The 27996-nt window shown below is 45.0% G+C and overlaps 2 protein-coding genes across 2 annotated transcripts; one reads left to right on the top strand and one right to left on the bottom strand.

Moving 5' to 3' along the window:
- Nucleotides 1-857: 857 nt before the first annotated feature.
- LOC125442768 (centrin-1-like) lies at nt 858-8963 on the bottom strand. The gene is made up of 5 exons (XM_048514447.1): nt 8812-8963; nt 5690-5848; nt 4692-4820; nt 3643-3803; nt 858-1741 (listed from the first exon to the last, which is right to left on the bottom strand). Exons 1-5 carry the CDS (start codon nt 8812-8814, stop codon nt 1735-1737), a joined length of 459 nt encoding a protein of 152 aa, XP_048370404.1. The 5' UTR covers nt 8815-8963; the 3' UTR covers nt 858-1734.
- Nucleotides 8964-9170: 207 nt separating this feature from the next.
- Nucleotides 9171-22916, top strand: NSDHL (NAD(P) dependent steroid dehydrogenase-like). The gene is given in 9 exon segments (XM_048513676.1): nt 9171-9294; nt 10766-10853; nt 15310-15471; nt 16683-16829; nt 17380-17508; nt 18340-18482; nt 19811-19913; nt 22301-22372; nt 22374-22916. Coding segments are annotated over 8 exon segments (1056 nt in total). The 5' UTR covers nt 9171-9294; nt 10766-10832; the 3' UTR covers nt 22653-22916.
- The last annotated feature ends 5080 nt before the right edge of the window (nt 22917-27996 follow it).

A 27996-nucleotide genomic window follows, 5' to 3' on the forward strand; every position in this document is an offset into this window, starting at 1 on the left:
ATTTAGCGTGTGATTGGTGTTTGGAATATGCTGCCACAGGAGGTGGTGATGGCCACTAACCTGGATAGCTTTAAAAGGGGCTAGGACAGATTGATGGAGGAGAAGTCGATTTATGGCTACCAATCTTGATCCTCTTTGATCTGAGATTGCAAATGCCTTAACAGACCAGGTGATCGGGAGCAGCAGCAGCAGAAGGCCATTGCGTTCACATCCTGCATGTGAGCTCCCAAAGGCACCTGGTGGGCCACTGCGAGTAGCAGAGAGCTGGACTAGATGGACTCTGGTCTGATCCAGCTGGCTTGTTCTTATGTTCTTATGTTCTTTTGGCTGCTGGGATACCACATCGGGACCTTCCTTGCCCACACCTTGGAAAGAATAACATGACAACCCTTGTGTGGAGTTGAGATGCTAGAGCGCGGTAAGACTAAGCAACAGAGACTAGTGTTGCAGCACTTCTGGCTGAACTGGCAGAGAGAACAGAATGGGGTTGGATTCCTGGGCAAGGGATACTTACCTCAGTTGCCATTAAGGCAGTCTGACCTTCAAGACACAATGGCATGTTTTGAAATGAATTACGTTCACGATAAAGGCAGAACTGTGTCGCTCTGGTCAGCAACTAGCCTCCCAAGGAGAAAAGATCTCTTTGGTTGGCTATTGCTTTAACTTCCACCTCTTGAAGGGCCCCTCCTGTCGGTTTTTTAACCACAAACAAAAAAAAAACCCCGGGGGTCTTCTGTTGATGATTTCAACTACAGAAAGTATAAGGACATCATTTTGCTCCCACAGAGCATTCGTTTACTCCTGCTGTGAACGCAGCAAGGTAGCTTGACTGGGATAATAATGGGAGACTACACCAGTTCTGTGCATTATGGACGAGTCCAAGCACAACATTTAAGTGAAGGAAACAGGAACTTTGCTGCAAAAAATGGTCTTGATAGTCACTGTTACAAGTCATGGTTAACAAGATAAGACACAGGAATGTGGAAAAAAAATAGTTACAAGCTGCTTCCAGAAGGTTCAGGCATTAAAGATGTACTCATATTCAACGTTCTTGAAAAAGTACAAAGGCTAATAAGTACACAGATTATTGAAAATAAAGGCTGAGGCACTGCATTTCAACCTCAAGTTCTAAACCCCAGGTTCAGAACAGAGTAAGGTCTGGAGTAGCAGAGGCAGAGACCGATCAAAGCAGGTTGGGACTAGAAGCAGATCTGGAAGCCACCCGCTCTCTGATCTCTTTTAATTTAGCAAGTAGTTAGCGCCATACAATGCAAGCCTCAACCTTCCTAAACGAGTTATAAAGAATTGTCCTTGTTTCTCAGAATGCCTGAATTATCATTGGCAAAAGCACCTGGGTAACTCCTGGGCACATAACCAACTCCAGAGGCAGCTTAATCCAGTTGGCCACCTCACATGACTGATGCAAATATAAAATATATATATTTTTTACAAGACAGCACAGGACAAGCAGATGGAGGAGTCAACACATATTATGATGGTGAAAAAAACAGTCTGCTGTGAGGGTCATCTCACAAAGCTGGTGAGTTCCGGGTGGCTGCTCGTCCCTTCCAAACAGGCTCCAGGAGAGGCTGAACTTCGTCTACGGACAGAAAGAGACTTGACAAAACACAGAGAGAACACACCAAGGATGTCAGTACAGGCTGGTCTTCTTCATGATACGCAAAAATTCCTGCTCATTGACCTCCCCGTCACCATCCCGATCGGCTTCGTCAATCATTTCCTGCAGTGTGACAAGAAATCAAAAGGCAGACCTGGTGAATTAAAGTGGGGGTTATGGGAGAAGTGCAACGAGGGGGACATGGTTTCCTTGCAAAGGGGACCCAAAGGGACTAACAGTGCCTAAGCAGGTCTGACACAGAGGAAAGGGTCCTTAAGGTAGCCCAATGTATATTACTTTTTGCTATTGATATATATTGTCCCAGTGATATATATTGTCCCAGTCTGCACACAGACTGAATTTTACATTCCATGCTGTTACCTGGACACCCTGTGCTAGGGCATCCTTTTAAGCTCTTCATATTGCCTGGCACCTCTGCATTCAGAATAGTTTCATATTCTTAGCACAATCAGCTATTTTATTATTTATTTATAAGGAAGATGCCTTTCACCAATTCCACTATGAATCCTAATAGAACTCCCACAACCAAAACTTTATAAACTTCTCCATTTATTCCGACCTTCCACTCCTTGTCTTTTAAACTAGCCAGCAAACCCCTAGGAGGGCTTCAAAGATTTGGCCCTGCTCCTGTGTGTTTTAAAGTAAGTAAGACAGAGTGAGTGTGGTGGAGTGGTCACAATATTAGGCTAGGATTCGGTAGACCTAGGTTTGAGCCCCAACTCTGCCATGGAAGTCTCCTGGGTGACGTGGGCTAGTCAGATTAACTCCCACATTAACCAACCTCACAAGGTTGTTGTGAAGATAAAATGGAGAGGAGAACCACATAAGTTGCTTTGGCTCCCCAATGGGGAGGAAGAAGAGGGATAAATTACCATAAGTTAATAAAACTTAAACCAAAGTCATGTAGAACAAGTAAAGCTTTTTCTGACTTGGCGCAAACACTTCATTTGTCAAGAACAGGGGTCCCCAAACTTTTTAAACAGGGGGCCAGTTCACTGTCCCTCAGACTGTTTGAGGGCCAGACTAAAAAAAACTATGAACAAATTCCTATGCACAAATGATTGTAAAATGTTTGATTTCACCTTTCAGCCTTTCTGTCATGGTCTATTTTTAGAACAGTGACCAAAGTATGTCAAGTACAGGGTGGGCTCCAAATATTGTTGGGGAGGCTGTGGAATACCTTCCCCTGTTAAAAAAAAGCAGAACTTTCCCAATCCAGCATTCCATCTAACTCCAGGGATTAGGTATCTTCCTGGGTTCTTTTCTCCCTAGCAGCCAGCGAGAGATTCACCAGCCTGGCTGATGCCAATGGGAGGGAGGCGGAACAGAAAGCCTGAGAGCAACACATGGAGTAGCCGAGAGGGAAGGGTGGAGCAGGCGTTGCCACATGTAGGTTTTTTCCAACTTTCTGGGTCCAGAGAAAAAATTCCTGCAAGCTGGAGATTTGGGGGTGCCATCATGTAACTTTGCAGTAATCAACAGCCGTTGGGGCAGTTTCTCCTTCCTCTCCTCTCGAAAGCCCCCACTGCACATAGAATGGGAGCTTCATCAGCTGGCCATGCCTGAAGCGGGCTGGATATTAGAAATGCTCTCTCAGGGGGTTTTCCACATTTGGCCCCGGGCCCGTCGGTTTGGGACCCCCCCCCCTGGTCAAGAAGCAGCAGTGGCATAATGGTTAAGAGAAGGTGCATTCTAATCTGGAGGAACCAGGTTTGATTCTCTGCTCTGCCGCCTGAGCTGTGGAGGCTTATCCGGGGAATTCAGATTAGCCTGTGCACTCCCACACACGCCAGCTGGGTGACCTTGGGCTAGTCACAGCTTTTCGGAGCTCTCTCAGTCCCACCCACCTCACAGGGTGTTTGTTGTGAGGGGGGAAGGGCAAGGAGATTGTAAGCCCCTTTGAGTCTCCTACAAGAGAGAAAGGGGGGATATAAATCCAAACTCTAATAAATCTCTAATTGGAAAAGTTGAAACAGGGGCTCAGTCACTGGTGTGCTCCGTACCTGTAGTTCCTCATCCGTGAGGTTTTCCCCCAGTTCTTTATGGCCCTAATGCTGTTTGGGGTTTCCTTTTGAGCGAAGATTCTTGGCCTTGTAATTCGATCAGAGTAGATCAAACGAAATTTGAAAGCTTTCAGGATCTCTTCTTTTGAATCTTTTTCTGCCTTATGGGAAAAAAAAATCACAGTAGATGTTTCAGACAATGGACACATGTTAATGAGAGCAATCCGCAATGGAAAAATCAAAATGCTAGTTCTTTCCTGTGGACTGAAGATATCAAAATCAAATACAGATTAAATTAGGGAACTGAAGTTAAACATTTAGCTAGTCCCTCAGTCATAGTAACTGTTTTGATGGTTATAATCAGTACATTTAGATCTTTACAGATTCTCAAAAGCAGTGCAAAGACAGATGAAGTGGCAGGTTCCTGCTGGCACGACCATTCCACCTCTTTTTGCACCAGAAAAAATGATTAGTTTATTATAGACCCCAAAAATGATTAGTTTATTATAGAAATCAGCACTTAGTTTTCACCCCAGCCGCTCCCCCATATGTGCAACTTTTGCCTTTGCCCATTATCTCACTCTTTCACTAATCTGTTGGAAGGCTAAATGTCTACAAGTCACAGCCTAGTCACAGGAAGTAGAACCAGATAGGTCTAGCAACACCTTTCTGAGGCAACATCCATCTCCTGACCCTTGCAGAGTTGGGATTTTTATTTCCTTCACAGAATTCCAACCGTATCTGCAACCAGTGCACAATAGCAAGGCAATCTGTGCCTACAGAGGCAGAAAGAAGAATCCTTAACCTGCAGGCCTTTCCTGTCTGCAACACAAGTATCTAAAAGACACAAAGTTGGCCCCATTACAGATATCTCAGTTAGCTCATGAAATTGATGTCTGCAGCAGTATAAAATGCTGTTGAAACCACAACTTGTGTATGGCTGGATGCAGCATTTGACATGAGGAATTTGAATTCCCTTTTGAAAATCCCCCTAGGACATCATCAAACGGCCAGGCTCCTAGGCAAAGCTGCCCAGCAAGTCAACTTACCATTTTCTGGGTCATCACTCCCAAGAAGTCATTGTAGCTAATCTTCCCAGTCCCTTCCTTATCAATGTCTAAGATCATTTTCTTGATCTCATCTTTCTTGGGTTCAAACCCAAGCGCTCTCATGGCAACCTGTAAACAAGGAAAGCAGGATAACATCGCTGAAGGAAAACGAAAGGACAAAAAAATCTAAAACCTGCTAGTAACAACCTAGCAAAAAACTGTGTTAGAAGATGGAGATAATTTACTGCAAAAATGCAGTAAAGATCTAGAAGAATTTTTTAGATTAGAGGAACTTGCTTTGACTGATAAGCACCTACATGTCACCATGATTTGGGGAAGCCAGTAAAGGCTTTATAAAGTGGAACGGGAGCTATTGCTTCAAAAAAAGAAAAAGAAAAACTTGAGCAGACTAAGAAAATAATGGGCAGAATCTAAATGCTGGAGGAACAACACAAAAGGTCTTACTAAAGCAATTACAACCAAAATTGTATAATTAAGAAATAGTTAGACTAAAGAAACTTATTTAAAATAAAACTAAAATCCCAACACTAAACTATTTTTAAGAGAAGTCTTGTTCTTATCGTGCCTTCTACTGTGCATTTACCTCAGGTGATGGATTTGAACCATTTGGAAAACATAGTATACATACTGCTCTGTTTCCTGTGCAATTTAATCCTCCAAGATTGTCAAGAACCATAAAGAAAAGATTTCACGTGTCACTGGCAGGAGTTACAAAGAATATCTCTCCTCCTCCTCCTTCCCTCCCTTCTACTCCAATAACAATCAGTTCAAGACATTCTTGATTGTGCCTCTTAGATCCTTTCCCAAGCTCTAAAAGAAACAGGAAAGGACAGAATCCATAAAGGAAACAGAGGCAGTAATAGAGAGGGAAAGGAGGACTACAAAACAATCCCTCTGAGCCAGCACTCACACTGAGACTAGATCACTTCAGACTCTATGGTCCATGTTTAACAACTTAACCACGTTTTGCAACTTGCCTTCAGTTCCTTCACATCTATATTCCCAGTCCCATCAGTATCAAACAGATCAAAGGCCTCCCGGATCTCTTGCTTCTGCTCTTCAGTGAGTTCAGTTTTGGGCGCACTTTTCTTCCTCTGAGAAGGAGCCGCCAATGTCGTCTTCTTGTAGCTGGAGGCCTTGAAATATAGATCAAAAGGCACAATTATTTAGTCAATTCACAAATAGGATTCTGATGTCAAGTTAAGATTCCACACACACACACACACACCCTTGGACCGCATAGCCAAACGCTTCTGCAAAACCCTATTAACCACAACAATTATGTCTTAAAAAAACCCCCAAACTCACACAGACACACAAAACAAGATGAAACTGAAACTCAGCATTCCAATTCTACATTTATTATAAATATAAAACAAAAACCCAAACCTTCTTCAAACAAGCTCAGCTGGCAAAGAAAGAACGTTTCCCCTAGAAAAGGAAATTTTATATGCTATAAAACCCAAATATCTCCCACTTAACCTACTACATGTCAACGTAACATAAGCGGATATCAAAGCTAGGGCTGCAAAAAAACTTCTTGCTTTGTAACTTGAGGTAATGTAATAAACAATTACAAGAGTCTTTGTGGAAGAGAATTTTTCTAAACCAGCCTTTCGAAACAGGGATTGAGCAGCATCTCAAGCACTCTTCGCAAAGAAACAGTAAAAAGTTGTGGAGTGCATCTTTTGACATCTACAGAGTTGTAGCCCTCTTTGGTCCATACCACAATACCAGGGTGATCCTTCCATTTAACATATGATTTAGTTATGGTTTTCCCTCAAGAAGCAGATAGCTACCAACTTCTTATCAAATATTTATTCCATTTATGTTGTCTTTCCTGAAAGGAGTCCAGCACATACCTGGGATTCTATCGTTTTATCCTAGCAAAATCTCTGAACTAGGGCAAGGCCAAAAGGAAGTGACTTGGTCACCTGGATAGCTTAATGTGCTGTGCAGAACCAAGTCTCAATATCCACAGCCATTATATCATATACAATTTCCAAAGAAGGGGGACATGATTGCTCTCTTATGTATGTGAATGGCTGTCACAGAGAAGGAGGCAGAGGATAGGACTTGCAATAATGGGGTTAAATTAAAGGCAGAAAGGTTCCAACTGGATAAGGTACCAACTGGGGGGTGGGTTTTGTTGCCATCTGATATTGGAACTGTTTTAGTGAATTGTTTTATATGTCAGTGTTATTTTATTCTGTTGTTGTATGCCGCCCTGAGCCCTTTGGGGGAGGGAGGGTTATAAGTATGATGCAATAAATAAATATTAGGAAAAAAGATTTTACAGTACAACTTCTGCCATAGAGGAGTCAGCTACCTAGGGAGGTAGTGAGCTTCCCCTCACTGGCAGTCTTTAAGCAGTGGCTAAATAAACATTTGTCTAGGATGCCAGGTTGATGCCGCATTGAGCAAGAATTTGGGCTAGATGGTCTGTACAGTCCATTCCAACTCTATGATTCTATGAAACTAATGAGTGACTAATAATGGCTAATCAGTAGAGATTTGCAAACCAAGAAAACCTTGGTGAGAAACACCTCCCTGCATAAATACACAGGGCGAGGGGAGACTTAAACAAGTAATTATCTTCCTGCTCAGCAATACAAGGATAATAATACTGACCTACCTTACACAGCTACTGTAAAATCATAAATATTATATAGGCACTATGCTTTCAGTAACTTAAAATGCTGTACACAAAATATGTCTGATTCCCTCATCAGCACCTAAATAGTCAAACATATAATGCTACGACATCATTAAGCTAGCTTAAGATAGTTTAAACATCCACCACAGAAATATTTTTCCAGCCTCCAGTACAAGTCTGCATGGAGTGAAACTCTCACCTAACAGGTTTTCAATCAAAACACTGGATGAAAAAGATCTGTGGTTTAGTAGCAGAAATGCACAGAATTGAACCTTTACCTTTTTCTTCTGTTTGAAGAAAATACAAAAAGAATTACTCCCATTTTCCAGTAAGCCCTTCCATAAACTGTCAATAGTTGGGAAATAGTTTTATCATTTGGGAGGGGGGGGGGACTCCAAGACAAGCCCAATCAGTCAAGAGCCCATGCAAGTCACACGAATCCTTTCTAACCAGAAATACCTAAAATCCTATGATTTCCCTGCCCAGACATACAGCCAAAAGGAACCATTTCCAGTTAAGAGCATGGCTGAGAAGAATGGAGGCTGACCACAATGGGAGCAGTGCAAACCAGATGAGATACTGAGAGATTTATAAACTGCCGACCCAAATGATCTAGATCATTGATGAATGAGGGTGTTTGCCATGGCCTTTCTCTGCATAACAATCTTGCTTAGCTTCTGGACCAGTCATGACAGACTGAATATTTTTCCGATTTACTTGAACTAATATTTTGCACTTCTTTCAGAAAAGCATTGTTTAATAAACAGGTGAAAGAAGTGTTGCTTACCAGACAAACTGTTTGTTCATTTGAAACTGACATGGTTGCATCAACACTTAAACCCACTGCGTAGACATTATTGACCTGTGAAGGCAGACTAAAGCCTGATGAATATCTTTGTTTGTAAAATGTGTACATGTATTAATTCAAATAAATTGGAAATATATTCAGTTGATCACGGCTGAAAGCCATCAATTCTGCAAATACTGATTTATTTTTCATACCAGTTGCACATACCCCCTTTTTGTTGTGTTAATAAGATAGCTTCTGAGAATCTGGCTACCCTGTGCTGCTACCTTTACTTTTAAAAACACACGTGCAGGGAAGATTCAATAGCTCTCCCAGTACATCTCCTTTGGTTGGTTTTTAGGCCTGGTTTTCGCTGAGGTGCATACCCAGGCATGACCACGTCAGGCAGAATTTCACATCATGGAGAGCATTGCTTCAAAACTAGCACACCAGGGTTACAAACTCTGCGCTGCCAAGCTAGCTTTCTAGGAACAGGGATGAGGGATGCTTTGAACCAGGACAGGGTTTTGAAGCGGGGAACAGCTGACCCCGGTAGTATCTGTAGGGTTAGTCACCCTTCCCTGTCCCGCCTTATTCCCCCTGAGCCGCCACCGCCACCGCCACCGCCACCGCCACCGCCACCACTCCATACTGACCATCCCGTGCAGCCACCGTTGGTAGCCGATCCGGTCGCGAGGCAAAAGGAAAAGACCGCGAGCTCAACGGTTACCAGCCACCCCGCTCAATATGCCGCCTCCTCATTGGCTCAGCTAGCCCCACGCCGATGCCATAGCAACCGCCGTTGCCATTGGGTACCAACCCCGACGCGCGAGAACGGCCCTTGGCGACGATTGGTGAAAGCGAAAAAGAGCGCTCTGGGTGGAGCCTCTTTCTGATGGTCGAGCCGATTGGCTCCTTGAGAGTACGCCCAGCGGCCAATGAGAGAGCGGTCCGGCTCTCGGCCGATTCTCGGCATAGGGGCGGGAGGGGAGGAGCTAATGGAATGGGTGGAGGCACGAAGGATGTCGTCCGTTGATTGGAAGAGTTTCGCAACTGGGCGTGGTCTAGTAGGGAAGGTTTGGGGGATTCTAGTCTCTACAGGTGTGCAGGAATTTGCTGGGATTTCTTCATGTTAGCAGGTAAGAGATGCTCGTGGGGAGCTGCTCGCTTATCTGGGAGCAAGTCCCGTGGAATCTTTAGACTTGCTGCCTAGTAGGCATGGTGAGGTCGGAAATTGACAGCCTTGTTACCTTTGGTAGCCTTTTGGCTTTTGACCCGCTTGATGCCTCCTCTGCCAGCTACCGGGTGGGGGGGGGGGGGAAGGGGACGTATGTGGGTGTTTTATGATTGTTTGAATGATTGTTTGATATGATGTTTTTAATTTTGTAAGTTGCCCAAAGACCTCGGGATAGGGTGGGGTATAAGCTGCAAAAATAAATAAATATGTGTAGCCTACCTTGGAGTAAATAGGAGGACAAGAACACCACTCGCATAATGTCTTTTATTAAGACCACGTGAAAAAATGGCGTACACTGACACGGAAGCTTTCGTGTTCAATCCAACTCTTTGTCAGGCTAAATTCTGTCAGGTCTTGAGATCAAGGCCTGGGATGTGTGCATCATTTTGGCTGGTCCTAATAAAAGATATTATAAAAGTTTTGCATTGGACCAATGGGGCTGTGTACAGACTTTATTCTGTTGAATAAATCGGGTTTACATATTCAGAGGATCAGGGCCTTAAGCTGCAAGATTAGCTGCAGCATACGTGAGAGCAACACTCCTAAGTTTTACATCTGAGGACAGGACACAGAGCAATGGTGCATGTCAATCTCAAATAGAGCGGACTGGAGAAAACTATGAGGGCAAGCAGCTCATTCTATCCCTTCCTCACTCTTTGATGGGAGTCTCCAAATCTTTGCGAGTTGAGTGGCAGATTCAGTGGATCTATTTCTCTTCCCCCAGCAGAGAAATGTGGTAAAGGTTAAAACAGCTTGAATGGATGTTTGTGTTCTTATTCAGTGCTATGTATCAAAAACACATGGATAGCTAAAGGCTGAGGTCTAAGACATCTTGTCTAATATTACAGCCGGTTGGCTTAATTAATTTATAATAAATTGCATGTTCCTGAAGAAGATGGATGATTGAAAACGCAAATACGCGATTGCGTTTGAATTGAACTGTTCATATCATCATTAATCGAGGCTTGCATTGCTACAGCGGATGGATTAATTGTTTGTAAACAGTGACGCTTGAATTTCGCAACAGCTGAGCAGCACTCGAACTCTTTGGCAAGAATTTGCTGGCACCACATTCTGTTATGGACTTTTGTGGTTTGCATTCTGCTGTTTTTGATACATAGCACTGAATAAGGAATCTAGCTTCTTGTGAACTATACCTCTCTATATATTTAAGAATTGTGATGCAATTGTATCAATAGTTTAAGAACTTATGTCAATAAGATACATTTGAGTTTTTGAGACGATAGTAGATTATTTATTTGACCATAATTGTTTATGTTTTCACTACCAGCCAGCCGGTGTGCTGCGCAATTTCTTGGGTTAATTAGTTTCATGCCGCACACCTGTTTGTGTTCATTTTGTGCTTCATGCAGATGTCTGGACCTAAAAAGGAAACTGAAGAGTTATAGTGCTCAGTAGGACGGCTGCAAGGCTCCCAGTATGGCCACACGACTGAGGCCGGTAAGTTTATTTTTCTGAAATATGCTGTGTTAGCTTTATTGCGATAGGTCAGATGCTTTGCCTAGAAGGGAACTAATTTATGGAACTCATTGCCACAAGATGTTGTGACAGCTGTGGGTATAGATGGCTTAAAAAGCATGGGACAGAAATCCATCCATGGCTATTAGTCATGAAGACTAAATGGAACTTCCATATTCAGAGAAGGCATGCTGCTGAATTTCCAGTTTCTGGAAGAAAACAGTGGGGAAGGGATATTTTGCTCATTTCTGCTTCCCAGAATCATCCAGCTGACCACTGAGACAGGATCCTGGGCTAGAAGGATCTTGGCTCTGAACCAGCTGATTTGTCTTGTTTCCCAGAAAATAATATAAATTCCTGGAGGGTAACATTCCTGAGAATGTTCTGTGATAGCTAAATAAATTCTCCATGATTAGCAGCAGTCTATCTGAATACCAAATGCTGGAGGGCATATAAAGCATGGTTCCTTCATCTCTTGTGTATGCGCTTTCTCGCTGGCTGGCTACTGAAGGTAATAGAATGCTGTGGTACTAGCATGCAATGGTGCTGGTTTTGTGCTGGGTGAATGCAGTACAGGCCTTCCTAAATAACACCCCCTATGCTGCCTGCCTTTCCCCTAACTTTCAACCTGTCTTGCAGTCAAGCTGCCTCTGATTCTTTAGAAGAAGAAGAAGAAGAGTTTGGATTTATATCCCCCCTTTCTCTCCTGTAGGAGACTCAAAGGGGCTTACAATAGCATGAACATATTGAACATAACATAATGAACATAGCAATGTGATAAGTGATAGTGTCTACAAAAGGCTAGAGGGCAAAACACATAAATCCCAGGTTAGGGACAGAGACAGAGTATACAAGTGTCTCTATGCTAGTAAAACTTCGACCTAAAATATAAGAGCTACAGGTACAGAGTTTTGAAGGAGGACAGTGATATAGTGGAGGCATCACAGAGACATGGTGGAATGAGGAGAACCAGTGGGATGCTGTATTTATCCCAGGTTACAGGCTCTCTACAGGAAGGATAGGACAGAGGCGTATTGGGGGTGGGGTGGCCCTCTACATCAAAGAGAGCATAGTGTCACATAAAATAGACAATGCAGGGGGAGCTGATTCCTCTACAGAAGCACTGTGGATATCAATACCAGGGGTGAAGCATAGTTTAACATTAGGAATAATATATTAGCAAGTCCCCTGACCATGCCTAAAAGAGGATTCTGAGATGGAAAAAGAAATTAGAGAGGCCAACAAAGCAAAAAATAAGGTGGTAATGGTACGATTTTAACTATCCCCATATAAGCTGGGAAAATGCATGTTCAGGTCATAATAAGGAGAGAGCATTCCTGGATGTACTAAATGACTGTGGCTTAGAGCAGATGGTTGTAGAACCAACCAGGGAGATGTGATCTAGATCTAATTCTATGTGGGACCCAGGACCTGATGCTTGGAAGTCAGTATTGTTGAGCGATAGAACAGCGACCACAATGCTGTCAGATTCAATATCTCTGCATGCGAACAAGTGACAACTTCTATGTAGTTACATTAGCCTTCAGAAGGGAAATTTCTCAGATTGGGATAGTCAGCAGGAAGCTGAAAGGGAAAATCAAGAGAGAGTCAAAAATGTCCAAAGATGCTTGGAGGTTATTTAAAACACAGTCTTAAAAGCTCAACTGGGATGTGTTCCCACAGGTTAGAAAGGCAGCCCAGTCCAAAGCCACCATGGTTAACAAAGGGGCGTTGTGAGGTATTAGGGGAAAAAAAGATGTCTTTTAGAAAATGGAAGTCCAACAGCCTTTGATAAAAGAATACCAGAGGAGACACAAATGGTGGCAAAGAAAACAGAAGTTAGCTGTAGGGGAGGCAAAAAAGGATTATGAGGAGCATGGCTGTGAACATCAAAACCAGCAACAAACAGTTCTTCAAGTACATCAAAAGCAGGAAGCCAGCAAGGGAAGCGGTAGGCCAGTTAGATGACAAAGGAACAAGGGTGTGCTAAGATGACAGGAGATTGCAAGAAAAGCTGAATGAATTGCTGTATTTCACCCAAAGAGGAGGTGAGAGAATTCCTGCACCTGAACCAAGCTTTGTAGGAGTGAATCAGGAACCTGCGAAGATAGTGGTAGACAGGAAGAAGTTCTGGCAGCAGTGATAAACTAAATGCTACCGTCCCTGGCCCAGATTGCATTCACCCAAGAGTTCATGAGGCACAAGCATGAAATTGCTGATGTTCTCTCTTTAATATGCAACATCCTTGAAATCAGGCTCCATCGAGACTGGAAGATGGCCAATCACACAATCTTTAAGAAAGGATCTAGGGGGGGACCGAGGGAAATTACAGGCCAGTCAGGACGACATCTGTTCCTGGTAGTGGTAGAATCTGTCATTAAAGATAAAAATTATAAAAACATGTACAAAAGCAAAACCTGCTGAAAGAGTCAGCATGGCTTTGCAGAGGCAAATCCTGTGTCTTACAAACTTACTAGAGTTCTTTGAGGGATGTAAATGGGCATGTGGATAGGGGGGAACCAGTGGTTGTGTCTACTTGGATTTCAAAAAGGCTGACAAGTTCCTCACAGAGACTATTGAAAACTCAGCAATGAAGGAATAAGAGGGAAGTCCTCCTATGGATTAAAAGCGGTTGAAACAGGAAGCAAGAGTGGGTGTAAATGGGAAATTCTCACAATGGAGAGATGTGGGGAGTGGTGTCCCACAGGATCCGTATTGGGACCAGTATGCTAACCTATTCATAAATGACCTGGAAGTAGGGTGGGAGTAAGCGTGGTGGCCAAGTTTGCAGATGATACCAAATTATGTAGAGATTGGTGAGAACCACAAAGGGGATTGCCGAAGGAGGTCAGCGGACCTTGATAAATTAGGTGAGAGTGGGCTAAGAAATGGCAAATGCAGTTCAATGTAGCAAAATGCAAAAGTGATACTGAGGGCAAAAAAATCAAACTTCACATACCATACAGGGGTCAGTGCTATCAGTCACAGACCAGGAAGAGAAGGGATTTAGGCGTCTTAATTGACCAGTTTCCATGGGAATGTCAACTCAATGTATATGGCAGCTGTGAAAAAAGGCAAGCTCTATGCTGGGATAATCAGGGAAAAGGAATTGTGTAAAACTGCAAAAGATTGTCATGTCATATATAAAGCAAGGTAGTGCGACCACACTTGGAGTACTGTGTCCAGTTCTGGTCACCATACTCAAAAAGGATATTGAAAGAGATAGAAAAAAAGAAGTGCAGAGAAAGGGCAGCGAGGATGATTGAGGGACTGGAGCACCTTCCTTATGAGGAAAAGGCTGCAGCGTTTGGGACTCTTTGGTTTGGAGAGGGAGAGGCGTCTGAAAGGGGGACTCGTTTAAGTCTATAAAATTATGCATGGGGTAGAAAATGTTGACAGAGAGAAGAAATTTTCTCTCTTTCTCCTATCACTAAGACAGAACATTTGTTAGAAAATGTGGGGAAGAGTAGGACTAATAAAAGGAAACACTTCACGCATAGCGTGTGATTGGTGTTTGGAATATGCTGCCACAGGAGTGGTGGTGGCCCATAACCTGGATAGCACAAAAGGGGGCTTGGACAGATTTGTGGGAGGAGAACCAATTTATGGCTACCAATCTTGGGGCCTCTTTGATCTGAGATTTTTAAATGCCTTGTAGTCCGGGAGTGCTTTCGGGGAGCAACAGCATAGAAGGCGGTGCTTTCACATCCTACATGTGAACTCCCAAAAGGCACCTGGTGGGCCCTCTTTGATGTGGCAGAGAGAGCTGGACTTCAGGCGGACTCTGGTGCAGTCCCGCTGGCTTGTTCTTATGTTCTTATGTTCTTACAATCTCCCTTGCCCCTTCCCCTCACAACAAACACCCTGTGAGGTAGGTGGGGCTGAGAGAGCTCCAAAGAGCTGTGACTAGCCCAAGGTCACCCAGCTGGCGTGTGTGGGAGTGTACAGGCTAATCTGAATTCCCCAGATAAGCCTCCACAGCTCAGGCGGCAGAGCGGGGAAGCAAACCTGGTTCCTCCAGATTAGATACACGAGCTCTTAACCTCCTACGCCACTGCTGCTCTCATCCACTGCTGCTCTCATAGGTATAATTTAGGTATAATTTGAGAAGGAAAAGCAAAAAACAATGGTGCTTGCAGGAATTTATTTATTGTCTGTATACCCCTACACGTTTCACATGAGCTTCATTACAGAGATGTCTCTTCAAATGCTGTGTATAGTATTCTTTTTCTTTTCTCTGAGCACAAAGCCCATTTTTTCTTGTACCCATGTTTTAGGAAGAAAGGTTTGCTGCTTCTTGTTCAGGGTTGACAATGGGTCAAGCTCTTCTGTAATGATATCCTCTCAGCCCTAAGAGCTGTGAGCACACAGAAACATCTCTGCAGTCAGTTATGACTCTTTGGCCTCGCCCCACCCGTTCCTGTCTTCTTATTTTCAGGCCCTTAAGAAATGCACCGTGATAGGTGGCTCAGGGTTCCTGGGTCAGCACCTGGTGGAACGCCTGCTGGAGAAAGGCTACTCGGTCAATGTGTTCGATATCCGGAAGGGCTTTGAGAATGACCAGGTGCAGTTCTTCTTGGGAGATCTCTGCAGCAAAGAGGTATGGGCCAGGCTGAACTGGGAAGAATGCAGAAGTTGAGAGAGACGTGGTGGATTTTAGGGCATGCTCAGCTGAAAGCTCGTTATCCCGTTTAGGGTTGATGTGGGCAATTATCATTCTTGGTTGAAACCAAATGTGCAGGTTGCTCAGTTAGGGTTTCTGGGGCAAAGAGAGCTAAGAGATCCAGGTGCTAATCCCCCACTGTGCCATGGAAGCATGCTGGCCCAGTCACACATCTCAGCCTAGCATACCTGGCAGGGTTGTTGGGGGAGGGAAGGGTGGTATAAGCAGCTTTGGGACCCTGTTGGGGAAGAAAGTGGGATGTAGATTCAGGAAATGAGAGAAATATAAAGGATGCGTGAATCAGCCTTATAATTTTGGGGCTGAGTGTCAGTCACATAGGCTCCTTCTGCACATGCAGAATAATGCACTTTCAAACTGCTTTCAGTGCTCTTTGAAGCTGTGCGGAATGGCAAAATCCACTTGCAAACAGTTGTGAAAGTGGTTTGAAAACGCATTATTTTGCATGTGCGGAAGGGGCCATAGTTTGAACCACACAAAAGTTCCTTGGGCTTTGGAAATGGCCAGAGGCATCAGGGGGCAGGGGAATGGCACCTGGGGCAACACCTGCTCCAGGAGTCCCCCACGTGCCACTTACCTTTGCGGGCAGGAGCCTGCCACGGGCCATGGGGAGGGGTTTGGGGGGTGCAATTCTCTGTCCCCCCCCACGTGACCAGCTGGCGTGACCCCACACGTTCCCGTGAGCCTCTGGAAATGACCCAAAACTGTTCAAAAGGAAGGGCAGTATAATTCAGAATTCCTTCAGACTGCTGGATAAACCCAAATGTTCTGCTCAGGAACAAGTTCCATTTTACATGATAGAGTTTACTCCTAGGAAAATGTTCTTATGATTGTGGCCTTATTATCTCAGTAAACGGCTGCAGATTATTTTCCCCCCTCTTCCTTTCCTTGTTCTTCTATAACATGGCCATGTGCTGCCATACCTTTTGGCTGTTTTAAATTCTTTAACCCCAGACTTCAGTGAATAAAGAGATTTGCGTTTCTGCACAAAAACTGCCTTTCATCTGCAGTTGTTTGTTCCAGCATAATAATATGAACAGCGGGGCAGCTAAAAGCCAGTTTGACCCTCCGTTGCCATTGTTACTGTTGCTACAGCGTTGTGATCCTAACCAAGTCCTCTGTACCTTCAGGATTTGCTTCCGGCTTTACAAGGGGTAACTGTGGTATTTCACTGTGCATCGCCAGCCCCTTCCAGCAACAACCGAGAGCTTTTCTACAAGGTCAATTACTTGGGAACAAAAGCAGTCATTGAGGCTTGCAAAGAAGCAGGTGTCCAGGTAAGAGCAGAGCAGTAAGTCTAAGGCACATGAATGACAGGAGGAAGATGCTAGACTGAATGTGCTTGATTTTTGGGTGAGCAGGCTGATCTTAAGCAAGGTGTGTGCTGGATTGGGCAACATCAGTGTTCAAACCTGGAACCTCTTGGATCTCTGCTTGTTTTCTCGACCCCCATGCAGTGACAGTCTGCCCATAGAAACCCCATGACCAAAATCCCTAATGGGGTGGAGGCCGGAATTCTTTTCCATCAGCCATGGATGACTGCAAAAATAATGCAAAGAAAAGTGATCACTGGGTGGGGTGGTATGTACTGCTCCCACAAATATCCACAATTCCTCCCCCCAATTCTTGAATCTTCAGTTTTCACTTTCCAAAAATGTAAATCTTTCACCCTTTTCCTTTCATGCATATAAGGGAAAATGTGCTGGATGTATCATGTTCTCTGAGGCTTCCCTGCTACAAATGCTTGGCTTTGGATCTGCAATCGGAGTTCCTAGTATTTTGTGTCATCCTGTGAGATGCCTCTTTCCTTTCTTCATCCCATGACAGAAACTGGTGTTGACCAGCAGTGCCAGCGTCGTCTTTGAGGGCACTGACATCAAGAATGGAACTGAAGATCTTCCGTACGCAAAGAAGCCAATTGACTACTATACAGAAACCAAGATTCTGCAGGAGAAGGTGTCTGAGTTCACCCTTTGGGGATTGTACAGTTGGAAGAATAGATGCTGTGCTGAGAAACAGGACTTGCTTAGCTGTTACTCTCTGTTCTTAAGTGACAAATGAACTTGAACCAACCATTTATTTATTTTTCATTTATTATTAATAATGATTTATTATTAAACTTCTGCCCCAGCCATTATTAAACTTATACCCTGCCCATTCTCGAAAGGGCATCGGGTTGTTCCTCCAAGCTGACATGGGCCCTGCTCATAGAGGGCTGTTGTTCCATGAATGCTATATAGCAGCATCACAATCCATGGTTTTCCCCCATGGGCTATTGGTGGTTGAGCTAAAGTTAAGAGGACCACACAAATTGAAAACTGGAGATGCTTGGGCAAGCCAGAGTAAATATATAGGCAAAAAAGAGAGATGTATTAGCAACATGTTTATATCCCACCTTTTCCTCAATAATATCCCAATAGGTTCCTCGGTTGGATCCCCTTTAATGTAATCAGGCTGAGCCATATTAACTCGCAGTGTAGTCCTATGTAGGGTTACACCCTTCTAAGTTCACAGAAGTTAGTGGACTTATAAAGGTGTAACTCTGCTTAGGATTGCACTGTTAATGGCCTGTGTGACGGAGCAGGGATTTGAACTTGGGTCTGCTCAGTCTCTGTCCGCTGCACCACACTGCCGCACCTCCCACCCCAACTATGCCAAGGGACCCAAAAGAAAAGATTGGAGGAAAGCAGCACTGGAGCTGAAAAATCTGCCTTCAGGGGTTCCTTTCTTCTGTTACAAGATGCTTTGCTTTGCTAAGGCCTTCCGTTGATTCTCGGTCTCCTCCAGGAAGTGCTGAGTGCCAATGATCCAGAGAGGAATTTCTTCACCGCAGCTATTCGCCCCCACGGCATCTTTGGACCCCGGGATCCCCAGCTGGTTCCCATCCTTGTCCAGGCAGCTCGGAGTGGCAAGATGAAGTTCATGATTGGGTGAGTGGGGCCAAGCGCCTTTCTGGGTCGTGCAAAATGCATTGCTCGAGTGGCAGGCTGTGTGTCCACATTGTGACAGAGTATCATGCTGCCCAGGACAATCTGATGTGTGCATAATACCCTGGGGAACAGATAGCCTAAAACATAGATCTCTCATATTTGGTCTGGTATATGTAACAGACACATTTTGTCCTTTTGAAAAGGTAGGAAGGGGTACTGAGGGGCACCAGGATCAAACTAGACTTGATATACTCTACAAAACTTCTTTTCTTTTTTTAAGTCGATGGATTTGCTAGCAGGTTTGATAGCGGAGCAGAACTTTGAATGGAGCAGAACTCTGCTCACCTTTTCAAGAAGGAGAAGAGTTGGTTCTTATACCCTTCTTTTCTCAACCTTTCAGGAGTCTCAAAGAAGCTTACAATCACCTTCCCTTCTCCACAACTGATACTTTGAGAAGTAGGTGGATTTGAGAGAGCTTTAAGACCACTGTGACTGGCCCAAGGTTACCAACAGGCTTCATGTGGAGGAGTGGGGAAACAAACCTGGTCCACCAGATTAGAGTGTCCCACTCAAGTGGAAGAGTGAGGAATCGAACCTGGTTCAGCAGATTACAGTCTGTTGCTCATAACCACTACACCGATGCAGGGAGGACTCTTTGGTACCTAGATGTTATGGGATTGACATTTATCCCATCAGCCAGTACTTAGCATGTCCAATTGGCCATGCTGGCAGGGGCTGATGGGAAGTGTAGTCCATAACAACTGGAGTGCCAAAGGTCCATGCTGGCAGGGGCTGATGGGAAGTGTAGTCCATAACAACTGGAGTGCCAAAGGTCCATGCTGGCAGGGGCTGATGGGAAGTGTAGTCCATAACAACTGGAGTGCCAAAGGTTTGCCACCACTGCACTACACCAAAGCAGAAACTTTAGTAAGAAACTGCTTTGCCAGTACATAGTGGTTAACAGCTCCTTGGAGTTCTTTCTTTATCTTGGCCTTACAAATTTGTTGGCCTTCATTGTAACGTGCTGTAACTACAGGCACTGCACGGGGTTCTTTGCTTGGGGAACAAACCAGAGCTGCCCTCAGTCTGCTAAAGCCATGACTGAGAAGGCAAAAGCTGGCTGAATTATTGGGGGCTGTGCCATTCTTTGACGAGATCAGGCTAGCCCAGGGGTCAGCAACCTGCAGCACTGGCAGGGGCTGATGGGATTTGTAGTCCATGAACATCTGGAGAGCTGCAGGTTGCAGACCCCTGGGTTAGCCTGAGCCATCTAGGTCAGGGCAATAAGATGGTTCTAACGTGAACCCCCTTCTTCTTTGTCTGGGCAGGGATGGAAAGAACTTGGTGGATTTTACCTTTGTGGAAAACGTGGTTCATGGACACATACTGGCTGCAGAGCAACTTCAGAAAGACTCTCCCCTCTGTGGAAAGGTGAGGCCAACTTTTTTGTTTTACATAGTGAGTGTTGCTTATAAAATACCCCACTAATGCTGCAAGGTGTCTTTTGCTTCCTCCTGTTCTGCTGTGGTCCCCACTCTTTTAAGAAATGCTGGTATGGCAGGGTGGCAGATTTAAGAAATGCAGGTTGGCAGACACCACAGTAGGAGGAACCAAGTACACTTATACGAGAGGAAGGCAGAATGAGGTATATAAACAGAAACACAGACGTCCAAGTGAGAGATAACACACATGTGGACGAAGATGACCAGTGCTAGAACAAGAAGGAAAAACACACAGATAGAAAGGATCAAAGAAGAGTAATACACACACAAACATTTCAAAAGCCTTGCATATAAACTTAGAGACTGCTAAGATAACAACCAAAGGTCTTTGTAGTTCACAATCCCATAGAAGGGATGTGGCAATGGGTTAAGAGCAGAAGATGGATTTAGAATGATAACTTTTTGTTACAAGATGATACTGTGGAGAAAAGTAAGAAGGATTTAGAAGAGGGCATGTCTGTTAACGACGATTTGGCAGATGAGTAAAGCTTGTATGGGAGGAAAATTAATAGCAATAGCAGTAAAAAAAAACCCCCAGGTTGGAAGAGATAAATAAAATATTAGAAAGAATTACATAGCTATTTATGGACTGGGAAATCGGAGAGGAAATATATAAATCAAAAGAATATACATGTAATAAGAAGTAGACTTCTGGAAATGTAGGCAAAAACACATAAAAGATTAACAGCCCCCTCCAGAGTGAGGGCAAATCTCTTTCTGGAACTGGTGCAGCCCTGCACCGGCAGGGTGGGAATTACTTAACGTGGTGGCCGTGCAGCTCCGCAGCACCTGACCCAGAAGCCACTACTGTCGCCTATGCCCACCGGCGCATAAAAGTTGCTGAGGGGCCAAGGGGCGGAGCCAATGTTAGTTGGCTTCCTTCCAGCCTTTGCCCACTGGAATGCCGATACTGGTGGCTTGGATGTCTGTCGCTATTTTATTGCTGAATTTTAATAATAATAATAACAGAAATGTTAATATTATGGCTGAGCTAGTAATCAATAATTAGCAGTTTCTATAATGGTTAGTGGGTATTTGTTAAAAGGACTATATAAAAACAATATTATACAATAATAATAATGGCTAGTATTCAGTAGTTATCTATTAAAAGCAAAGGATTATATAAAAAGGAGGCGAAAAGGGAGGCTAATACACATGCAGGTAAAGGCAGTCAAGCTAGGACAGGGGTCTGCAACCTGAGGCTCTCCAGACGTTCACGGACTACAGTTCCCATCAGCCCCCGCCAGCATGGCCAATTGGCCATACTGTCAGGGGCGGATGGGATTTGTAGTCCATGAACATCTGGAGAGCCTCAGGTTGCAGACCCCTGAGGTAGGATAAAGCACACACAAAAAACTGTTGAGGAGAATAAAATATGCTTGTTAGATCATGGGTGGAAAGGGGAGGATAAAATATGCAAAATGGTTCTGCCTTTCACAATGGCCCCACCTACTTTCCCGAAGTACCCAGCAGGTCCCACAGTGCCTGAGGGCGCCGTGTTGAGGAACTGTGGGCTGTAGTATAGAACAGCGGTTCTCAATCTGTGGGTTGCGACCCCTTTTGGGGTCGAACGACCCTTTCACAGGGGTCACCTAAGACCAATGGAAAACACATATTTTTGTTGGTCTTAGGAACCAAGAGACAAATAATTTTATGGTTGTGGGTCACCACAACATGAGGAACAAAGGGTCGCAGCATTAGGAAGGTTGAGAACCACTAGTATAGAGCATAGTTTGCCTGCAGAAAGTTACAGTTGCAATCTCCAGTTAAAGAATCTCAGGCTCATTCCGCACATGCAGAATAATGCACTTTCAAACTGCTTTCAGTGCTCTTTGAAGCTGTGCGGAATAGCAAAATCCACTTCCAAACAGTTGTGAAAGTGGTTTGAAAACGCATTATTCTGTGTGTCCGGAAGGGGCTTCAGAGAGCAAGTTTTGAGAAAGCTTCTGCCTGAAACCCTGGTTAACAGCTGCAAAGCAGAGTGGACGATACAGAACTATGTAGGCCAGTGGTGGCGAACCTTTGGCACTCCAGATGCCATGGACTACAATTCCCATCAGCCCCTGCCAGAATGCCCTATTGGCTATGCTGGCAGGGGCTGATGGGAATTGAAGTCCATAACATCTGGAGTGCCAAAGGTTTGCCACCACGGATGTAGGCTGACTCAACCTGGTGGCTTCATGGGCTCAAAACTGTTTGCTTGCAAGGCTTGGACCCCTTTATCTCTGTTAAACATTTACCCGGCGGAAAAGCAGCATCCAAATGATTAACCACCACCCACCAACCATGCCCTCTGCTTTGTGTTTTGTTTCACAGGCATTCCACATTACGAACGATGAGCCCATCCCCTTCTGGGAGTTCATGTCTCGGATCCTGACAGGCCTTGAGACCACTTATGGCTCCCAAGTACCACATCCCCTACTGGCTGGACATTACCTGGCTTTCAGTCTTCCTCATCCCTCTTATTGTGTTAGACAAGGAGTCCCCTTTGTCAGCAATCAACTCCCACTTCTGCCCCCCCCACATGCGGGTGGCGCTTGCTGGCACGTTCCACTACTACAGCTGTGAGCGAGCCAAGAGGGACATGGGCTACAAGCCCCTGGTCAGCCTAGATGAAGCTGTGGTGAAGACTATCCAGAGTTACCCGCACCTCTACCGTGCCAAGTAGCTACCAAAAGCCTAAGAGTGCATCAACAGAATATCACCCCTCTGGGCTCTTGCCTTTTCCTCTGGCGCGTACTTTGGAGGCCACTATCTGGGATGACTTTACACCATGAAATGCCTCTGATTGATTCGCTGTGACCAGCATCTCTCAAACCATGAGAGGTTGGATTGACCAACTACCAACTTTCCTTCCACGTCTACATGTTTCCCTGCTCTAAGAGGGCGGGAAAGCACATGGGAGGCATGTTTTTCTTCCTATAGTTTCCCTAATTTGGTTCTGCCTTTCACAATGGCCCCACCTACTTTCCCGGAGCCCTTCGGGGATCGGGCGGTATACAAATTAAATAAATAATAATAATAATAATAATAATTTGCACTGTTGGGGGTGGCGTTGCTGCTTTCCTTATCAGAATAAGGTTGAACTTGGAGCAAAGGCGTAAATGAGTATCTGTCTTGTTTTGATGTTAACCACTGCAAGGAACTACAGGGTATTCGGCTTGCATTGGTGGAGTTGCAGCTTTTTCTGTCTGAAACGTTGACCCTAGAAGAACTTTGCTTCTTAACCAACAGGATTAACAGTATGTACCCATGTAACAGGAAAAAAAATGACTTGGAGAGGTGTCTCCTAAATAAAAATGTGAAGCTTTGTTTTTCTTTTCCTGGGAGTATCTTGTTTAAATGGACTTCTACTTGTATAAACTGCAGTTGGTAGGTTAATACTAAGTGGCCTCTTTGCTGCCAGAAAAGCTGTGGTCCTCCTGTGTTAGAACATCTTTCCTTACCAATATGATTCAGTAGAAAGAGCCAGCACGCTGACCTTGATTCGCGTGCATTGGTCTGTAATGATATATGCCAAGATCTACTGGGGACCTGGCAGCAAGAGCCAAGGGTTTCTCCCCAGCCCCACTGGTTGAGCAATTAAGCTCTGTATATGTAATTGGGATAATTGGGGCATGCTAGTTAGGCACCAGGCCCAGTGCTGCGACTTTCCTAGAATTCTGCCTGTCACATGGAGCTGGCATGGGAAAGGTAGGTGCTCAGACTGTGTTTTTGGAAGGAAGAGCGGTTTGGCAACTCAGTGCTGATGTTGGACAGATTTATGGAGGAGAAGTCGATCCATGGCTACAAATCTTGATCCTCCTTGATCTGAGATTGCAAATGCCTTAGCAGACCAGGTGCTCGGCAGCAGCAGCAGCAGAAGGCCATTGCTTTCACATCCTGCATGTGAGCTCCCAAAGGCACCTGGTAAGCCACTGCAAGTAGCAGAGTGCTGGACTAGATGGACTCTGGTCTGATCCAGCAGGCTAGTTCTTATGTTCTCATTCTGCCTTGCAAGTGTTGTGATCCAAGGGACTAAACTAGAGGAGATACCAGCAGATGCCTAAATGGATATCACCAGGTCTTTTAAAAAAAGGATCAATAGCAGTTTCAAAAGGGCCTTCTTTTGAAGGTGGGAATTGCTATGGCACAAGAACTGTTCCCCCTTGAGTTGTCAGGTAGAGTTTGGTAGCCAGTGGGAGGATTGTGTGTGGGACAGGGTCCTGAGAGAAAAATAAAATTAAAGCCTAATCTATTTACAGGAAGTTCTTACCGTAGAATTCCCCCCAAAATCTCTGGAAGCCCTTGCTTGGCAAAGAGCCTGATATCTCGTAAGAAGCTTACATACAACGAGGGGATTATAAGCCTCATTGGTAAAGATCAAACTCCTTTTGGGGGAAAAAGTTATGGCAAGCAGGTTGCAGCTGCTTGGCTTTGATTCAAATAAGGTGTTTGAGATGAATGAAATGAAATTAGTGGTGACGTCTCTCGATTAGAAGTATACAGGAGAGAGCTCGGTAGGTTTGCTCAGCAGCGACTCATGTCCCGGTTCACCCAAACGCTATTCCACAATACGTTTTCAATTGAATAAGGCCTCAGTGCAGAAGGGCTTTCATGCTAGTTAGGATAAATTACAGGAAATAACTTATAATTTCAAGATAAGTTGTCATCCCACAGCATCAGTTGGCAGGGGACATGATGGGAATCGTAGTCCCGCAACATCCGAGAGCCTAAGTTTGGACACTGCACCCAAAGGAAGTGATGGTAACTCTGTTCAGATAGAAAGTGTGAATGTGGAGATGGCCACATCGAGACTGCAAACATATTTTATTGACTTAGGAGATTTGAGGCAGAAATATTTTGGGTAGTTTTTAGTTTATACATTATGTTCTTCTTTGCCAGGTTTAACTCAGTTTCTGTTATCTGACTCAGATACTAGGATTCCTACTACTAGTAGCCAAGTATATCGAGGAGGCAATTAGTGCTGGGCACTCTTTGGGGACTATGGCTAGGCGTGGGAGGCCAAGCCAGCCAGTGGGGCACTGGGAAAGCAACACTACTTAAGTAAGTATACTATAGAATTTCCAGTGATTCTTAGGCCTGTTCTGTGCCACTTTGGAGTATCTCTAGGAACTGCCAGAAACTCTATGGTAAGAGCTTCCTGTAAGTAGACAAGGCTTTCTACTTATTTTTAATTCATGTCCTGTTGCTGCTTCCCACAGTAGTGGCTTTCAGGACCACCTAGGGGTGGAGAGTGGGGATCCTCCTGCTGTCCACGCCCCATGCATTTAGTTTTTTGTCTAACTCTTAAATTCCACTGGACAAATTGCATGTGTGATTTGAAACTAACTCTCCATCTGCATTCTTAGTATTAATAAAAAATTCTTCTCTCCCACTCCAAAGGGCTAGAGAAGGGAGGCTCTAATCCAGGAAACAATCTGTTGATGTAACTCCAGACCTAAGTCTGGCCCAGCGCAGCAGCAGCCTATGGAATTTAAAACGCTAAAATCTGATCTCTGTTCTCCCAGATCTTCTTTTGATCCACTCTTAAGGGCAGGAAAAGCCATTGGCTGCTGTGTTCTGGGTCAGGAACTTGGGGCCAAAAGTCTCTCTTAGATTGGCATTAGCAAGCCTAGCAGCTGTAGAGAGTCAGCATGGTGTAGAGTGTCCGATCAGTATCTGGGAGATCCAGGTTCAAATTCGGTGGAAACTTGGTGCATGGCTTTGGGTCAGGCACATTGTCAGGCTAACTTACCTGCCATGAATCTGGGTTCCTGTGCTACAAATCAGATACTACCTTCCCCCTTCTGCAGGCCTCTGTGCAGCCTCTCTCTCCCATTTGGAAGCCTAGGGAATTGCTGGGATTTTCCCCGTGGGCCTCCGTTTCCCGCATGCACCTATAAGTCTGAAGCAGGTTTGAGAAACTGAAGGAAAAGGGAAGACTTCGGGGCCATCACCTAGGAAAGCTGGGCCAGTAGAGCCAACATAAGGAAAGGTGTTCACCCAGAATTTGAGTGGCAGAGAAGCTGCTACAAGGGGAGGATCCCTCACCTAAGGAAGGTGGGCTAGACCCTGGAAGAACCAAGAACAGTAAAAACTAAGATTGCCAGCTCTGGGTTTGGAGATACCTGGGGATTTGGGGAGATGGAGCAGCAGTGGCGTTGGAGGTTGGTTGGTGAGAGAGCTTGTATCTAATCTGAGGAACTGGCTCTGATTCCTAGCTGGCTCTGCCTCTGAGCTGTGGAGGTTTATCTTGAGGAATTAGGATTAGCCTGTACACCCCACACACGCCACAAGTGACCTTTAAGAATACAGCTCTTGAGCTCTTCTAGCCTCCTGCACCTACCTCACAGGGTGTTTGTTGTGAGGGGGGAAGGGCAAGGAGATTGTAAGGCCCTTTGAGTCTCCTGCAGGAGAGAAAGGGGGGATATAAATCCAAACTCCTCCTCCTCCTCCTCCTCCTCCTCCTCCTCCTTCTTCTTCTTCTTCTTCTTCTTCTTCTTCTTCACTGGCCATTTCCTCCAAGGGAGTGCCTGGAGATCAAGTGTAATAGTGGGAGATTTGCAGGTGTTACCTGGAGGTTGGCAACCCCTGTGAAGACCAGTGAAGCAGCCGCATGGGCTACTATGTCAGACGATACAGAGAAGCTACAAAATATACAGTGTTGTGAAACGAACGAATCAGCAAACATTAAAAATAACCTACCACACAAATGACTAACAGAAAAATGTATTGAATCAAACAACTAGAACAAGAAGAGGAAGAAAAGCAGAAACATGCAACAAGCAAGACCAAAAAATGTACACCAATACTCTCTAAAAGAAAAATCCAAGGAAACCCCAGTTAACTGGAGAAACAGGGGTGGCGGGGCAGAGGCACACAAGCAAAGTAAGTGGGGGGTGCAGGTGTTAGGAAGGGCATCAAGTCCTCTTAGACGCTGTAGAATCTCTAAAACAAGATGGATGCTTCCGGCCCTCCCTAACAAACTGGGAGGAGCATTTTATTTATTTATTTGTTTGTTTGTTTGTTTGTTTTGTTTTTCACTTTTATGTCCTCACTTCTAGGGGTTGGGTCGGTAGGGCGGTTCACATCAAGTAGTATTGGTGCAAGTGAATAACAATAAAATAAAAATACTAAAACTCTTCAAGTAATAGTTAAAAGCAACTCCCTACTTCTGTAAAACAGTTAAAAACAATTAAAATAGATGGCGCATAGCTATTAACAATACCCCCCCCGCCTCCCCTAAGAGGGGGGAACAGCTGGTCTTAGTTGTTATTAATGGGCACTCCATCAGCAGCCGGCCTCCTGCAAAAGCCCGCTGGAATAACTCAGTCTTACAGGTCTCCCAAGTGGAACCTTTGCAGGTCCTGGCAAGAGGGGCCCGGGATACAGCTGGAGGAAGAGCATTCCACTCAGGCAGCAGGCCAGGGCCGTGAAAAGCCCTGCCCCTGGCCCTGCGGGAGGCTGCCAGCCGCACTATAGAGGGGGGGGGCAGGGGATCTCCAGTAGGTTGGCCTCTGGCCGACCCCAGAGACCGGGATCGCGGGACATATATGGGGCCAGATCGGTCCCTATGTAACGAGGGTCCTAGACCGCGTGGTTATCTTTGCCCAAAGGTTGGCCAATACCCAAATAATTCTGAAGCGACGCACTGGAATTCAACTGGTATTAGTGCAGGCGGTGCACCACGGGTGCGGATATGATCTCTAAAGGCACCACCCGCGGGAGCAGACGCAGGCCAGATGTCGCTGACTAGTTCTAGCTTCCGGATCGGGGCCTCAAGGGTAGGCCCGCCAGAGAGCGAAGGTAAATAGTCTAATCTGGAGGTGACCGCTGTAATGGAATCACTGTGGCCAGATCCGCCTGGAGAGGTGAAGGGGCAAGAATACTGGCCTGGATGGCGGTAAGATGGTGTGTGGAACGCGAACCCGGAAGCTACATGGGCCACCTGGTCTCCCAGAAAGAGACGAATCCAGGTGGACTCTTGTGGTTGCTTAACTGAGGGGCCGGTGCCAATAGTCTCTCCTACG

Source organism: Sphaerodactylus townsendi, linkage group LG13 (genome assembly GCF_021028975.2).
Source record: "Sphaerodactylus townsendi isolate TG3544 linkage group LG13, MPM_Stown_v2.3, whole genome shotgun sequence".
In the NCBI taxonomy this organism is placed as follows: Eukaryota; Metazoa; Chordata; class Lepidosauria; order Squamata; family Sphaerodactylidae; genus Sphaerodactylus; species Sphaerodactylus townsendi.